The 4,992-nt window shown below is 35.6% G+C and overlaps 1 protein-coding gene across 1 annotated transcript; it reads right to left on the reverse strand.

The window, feature by feature from the left end:
- Window positions 1–1,204: 1,204 nt before the first annotated feature.
- LOC107586503 (hydroxycarboxylic acid receptor 2-like) lies at window positions 1,205–4,149 on the reverse strand. Its single transcript, XM_016273897.1, has 2 exons — window positions 4,055–4,149; window positions 1,205–2,324 (listed from the first exon to the last, which is right to left on the reverse strand). The coding sequence occupies exon 2, from the start codon at window positions 2,289–2,291 to the stop codon at window positions 1,323–1,325; it is 969 nt and encodes a 322-aa protein (XP_016129383.1). The 5' UTR covers window positions 2,292–2,324; window positions 4,055–4,149; the 3' UTR covers window positions 1,205–1,322.
- Window positions 4,150–4,992: the final 843 nt, after the last annotated feature.

A 4,992-nucleotide genomic window follows, 5' to 3' on the forward strand; every position in this document is an offset into this window, starting at 1 on the left:
AATAAGTTTACCCATTATACAGCATGATGACGAAAATGTGAATAAGATTTAATTGACTAAAACCTGACTAAAATACTCATACATTTCATTGACTTAAACTTGACTAAACAAAACAAGGTTGACTAAATATGATAACTAAAATGTACATTTGAGTAAGACTAAATTAAAAATGGCTGCCAAAATTAATACTGCTGTACGGTTAATTAATAGTAATCCTGTTGCTTAAATGTCAAGTTTTCATTGACTAAAACAAGATTTTTTTTTACTATACTAAAATACTTTAGATTTTCTTTGACTAAAACTAGACTAAAATGTTGAGACTTTTAGTCGACTAGAACGTGACTAAAACTAAATAGGATAAGGTTGACGAAATATGATAAAAACTAACAAGGACATTTACCACGGGACTAGGACTAATACTAAAATTGAAAATAGCTGACAAAATTAACACTAATTTGAATTAAGAATAAACAACAAGAAAATGTCAGTTGTTGTTAGTATGCTACTTAATATTGATATTTCTAATTAATATCATTAATGGCAAGGTAAACGACTCTCTTTGTTTAGTTGGCAAAGCTCAAGGGACCTAATTATGGGGAAGGAAGCCTGCAGGAGGTTTGTTGCTAAACCTTGAGCTTCTCCAATATTCAGTCAGCTATCCAACATGTATACACATGAGTTTGTTCAGCCAGAATTTATTTGGTTAACAGCTGTTCTGCGGATTGATGGATTGATTGATTGATCGATCAATTGATATTATAGAGCTCTAGAAAGGTGTTACGATCGATTGATTAAGTCATTTCACTTCTAGAGCTCCAGAAAGGAGTTACGGCAATACATTATGGACATCAATTAAGACGCTGTAATGAAAAATTAGGAATGTCATGTCCAAACAGCTGGTACATTCTGGTCCTCTTGCACTAATAATATTAAAATAACTATATAGCAATGTTTACTGTACACTTCAATGATCATTCCATCAAAAACAAAACAAAAGAAAAACTTCTAAAAATTAGATTTTTTTAATTATCATTCTTTTGACATTTATTTTGCATATAAAATATTATATTATAATTATATTTGCATATAATTTTGCATATATATTGTCATATAGTTACTACATTTAAGTCAAATAATGTATATGACATGATGTATTATAAAACTTTTTAATGCATCAATATAAAAAAATTATATGTACAAAAAATACAATAGTTCGTATATGTATCAAAAAGAAGATTTGACAAATAAAACTATAATGGAAAAAAATAAAAGTATATTAAGCAGTATGTACACTGTCCAATGCTCATCAATCCCCAATCCACTCAGTCACTTCCGCTGGGCATACTGACGCGTCGGCTCATCTGTAGCTCCATGAATCCAGTTCGGTTGACAACTCTTTTCAAATAATTGCGGAAGATAGAGCTGGAGAAGCAGTAGATGACCGGGTCCAGAGCGCTGTTTAGATAGGTGAAGGCTATGGATGTAGAAAACAACTGACTGGTGAACGTGTAAGCATCACAGTACTTAGGTCCAAGCTGTTTTAAATAGAGTGCCACCAATCCTGTGCCGATGCTGGGAAAGAAGCAAAAGACAAAAATCCCAACGATCACCTGGACAGTCCGAATAGCCCTTTTCCCTTTCTTGACCTTGTCCAACTTGCGTGTACGTAGGATACATGCAATACTCACGGAGCAGAAGACCAGGAGTAATAAAGGCAGAAAGAACTCTAAGGCAAACACGGTATAATGCAGTTGGATACCTAGTGATGGATTCTCATAGTTGCTAAAGCTCCTACAAAGAGAGTCGTTCTCCAGAAGTTTGTTGGTTAGTAAAGGGATTCTCAGGGATATCACAACAGCCCAGATGAAGCAGGAAACCCCGGCTGCTTGTTTTGTGCTTATGTAATTGATTTTGTGATGCGGATGGGCCACTTTAAAGTAGCGGTCAACAGCCACAGCGCTCATGAAGGCAATGCTAGCCGAACGGTTGACTGACAGCATGAATAGGTTGATCCGACACCAGGCGTCTCCAAATGTCCAACTCTCGCCACCTATGAAGTTGTCGATGCGGAAAGGTAGGCTGATGAGAAGCAGAAAGTCAGACAAAACCAGGTTGAAGAGGAACATGATGTTGGCCCTCCAAGTCCTAAAGGTTTTGCTGAAGATACACAGTGCCATGACATTGCCAGGCAGGCCGAGTAACAGCTCAATGATGAGTATGGGAGGAAGGACAGATGCCACCAGTTCCTGAGTTGAAGTACCACAGTGATGTGAACTGTTATTGGATGTCATGGTAGTTTAACAGGAAGAGCTGCTGCGTAGTTTCTGAAAACAGAGTTCAGAGTTTCACGTTAACAGTTCTTCAACAGAAACAACATTGAGATGTCACTGCAGGAATGTGGTCGTCATGTATAGCAGGCATTTCACTTTGGTGACATTTCTAATTGACTAAATTAAAACAAAATCATGTTACAACACTCTCCATTAGAATTGGGAAGACGTATAAACTTGTTGCAACAGTGTTTGCGGTGTACAAGGAAGTGTGCCTTCCTGTGTAGTGAAATGCTGAAGCAACTGTTTTAGAGTAACAACAGTTTCATAAACTAGTAGAAGCTAAAGTTTTGTTGCATCAGTATCTGCGAGTGGAAATAATTTGACACCAAAACAGGCAGGCATTTTAACTCTCTGAATGATTCATGTCATCCACAAAAGTTGAGGTTTTTAGAAGACATTTCTAACAATTCAAGAATGGATGTCTCAGCTACCATGCGTGATTTCCTTAAAGGGATAGTTCACCCAAAAATGAACGTTTTGTCATCATTTACTCATCCTCATGTTGTTACAAACCTGTATACATTTCTTTCTTCTGTTGAACACAAAATATATTTTGAAGAATGTTGGGAGTCAGTTGCTGGTAGCCAATGACTTCCATAGTATTTTCCCCCATACTACTGAAGTCAGTGTCTACCACCACTTTCAACATTCTTCAGAATATCTTCGTTTGTTAACAGAAGAAAGAAAATGATATAGATTTGGATCAACTTGAGGGTGAGTAAATTATAACTATTTTAATTTTTGGGTGAAATATCCTGTTAACCAACTTTTCTCTGTGTGTTCCATTTAGTATTTTTCCCCTTTAATTCATATATCAAAGGGGTTAAAATATGTACTAAGGATAAGAATCCAATCTAATATTGACTACTGACCAATATCTAAATGACTTATGGGGTTCCAGACTATTAAGAGTAATGAAACTGAAAACGTGTATACCCAAGTATAGCATGCAAATATCTGCACAGCGGACCAGTTTCGACCATGAAACCAAAGCAATCTTATTTCTACCGATAATTTTGAAATATTTCTGTGTAAAGGGGTAGTAGTGTTTTACATACTGTTTACACAGTCAACTTCATTGACATCTACATACTAAAATAAATTGATCTGAAATTAGGACTTTTAATAAAAAAATTTTTTTGGTCTCATAGATATTGTTTTCCTTCTATCATGCTCAAATTAAAAAAAGTCATGTTTTGGTATTTTTGGGGCTAAACAAGGCCAGGTTTGTTCCTCCTTGCAGAGAGCAGTGTAACAGCAAATTTTACTGATAGCTTGGTATGTCATTTGTGGAAGCTCTCTTTCTAAAATCAGAGAAAAAATTTGCTGTTTTTAATGTCAGGGCAGTTTAATTTTGTTTCCACAAAGTACAGGTACTCATTTGAGGTGTTTGACAGACCATAGAGTTCTATGTAGAAAAGATGAATGAAAATGGTAATTCTCACTCTCTTTAGGTATATTATATCCTTGGTTAGATCTTAGAAAAACAGATTTGTTCTATGCAATTTTGGAGTGATGTTTAACATAACTTTCTCATAGTCACCCAACCTGTAACATCGATGTACAAGACCAACTTCACAGTGTTAATTTAGCACTTGCAAATACAGTCCTGTTATCATAAACTACATTTCACCATTAAATATGTCCCAACTTAGAGTGGAGTTTTTAAGTTAGTTCAAATTGTATAAATATTTCTGTAAGAAACATTTCTCATGACTTACCAGAGTTGACAACTGACTATTTTGCTGATTGTGTCTTGAGATGTAATCAGAGAGTGTGAAACAACGTCTGGTCTGAGCGAAGCGACTGCTCGGTAGTTGTGTCAAAGCAAGTTTCCTCTGTCTGAGTCATAATGACACGAAGGGAACGCGTCTTACCCAATTATGGCAAATTCTCAACTTTTCCTTACATTGCCCTGTTTTAACAAGTTTTGTCTCTTTCAGTAATGCAATATATAGATATGCAATAATGTTTGAGGTACAAACCCAATTCCAAAAAAGTTGGGATACTCTACAAATTGTGAGTATAAAAGGAATGGAATAATTTACAAATCTCATAAACTTATATTTTATTCACAATAGAATATAGATAACATATCAAAGGTTGAAAGTGAGACATTTTGAAATGTCATGCCAAATATTGTCTCATTTTGGATTTCATGAGAGCTACACATTCCAAAAAAGTTGGGACAGGTAGCAATAAGAGGCCGGAAAAGTTAAATGTACATATAAGGAACAGCTGGAGGACCAATTTGCAACTTATTAGGTCAATTGGCAACATGATTGGGTATAAAAAGAGCCTCTCAGAGTAGCAGTGTCTCTCAGAAGTCAAGATCGGCAGAGGATCACCAATTCCCCCAATGCTGCGGCGAAAAATAGTGGAGCAATATCAGAAAGGAGTTTCTCAGAGAAAAATTGCAAAGAGTTTGACATTATCATCATCTACAGTGCATAATATCATCAAAAGATTCAGAGAATCTCAAGCTTCCTCTGCCTATATATGTCGCAGTGACATCAAGATGAATGTGAAGTTATAGCCAATACTAATGGTTCTTTCTTGCTTTTTCTTTCTTTCTTTCTTTCTGAAACTTCAACAGTATGATGTCTGTAGAGATAATATTCTTGCTGTTCAGTGCATAAGCAATAGTTTTAACAGCGGT

This window comes from Sinocyclocheilus grahami, unplaced genomic scaffold, assembly GCF_001515645.1.
Source record: "Sinocyclocheilus grahami isolate Dianchi unplaced genomic scaffold, SAMN03320097.WGS_v1.1 scaffold82.1, whole genome shotgun sequence".
Classification (NCBI taxonomy): Eukaryota; Metazoa; Chordata; class Actinopteri; order Cypriniformes; family Cyprinidae; genus Sinocyclocheilus; species Sinocyclocheilus grahami.

Bases quoted from the DNA above. Each gene is read 5' to 3' on its own strand.
- LOC107586503 (XM_016273897.1), bottom strand. From the start codon at position 2,291: ATGACATCCAATAACAGTTCACATCACTGTGGTACTTCAACTCAGGAA.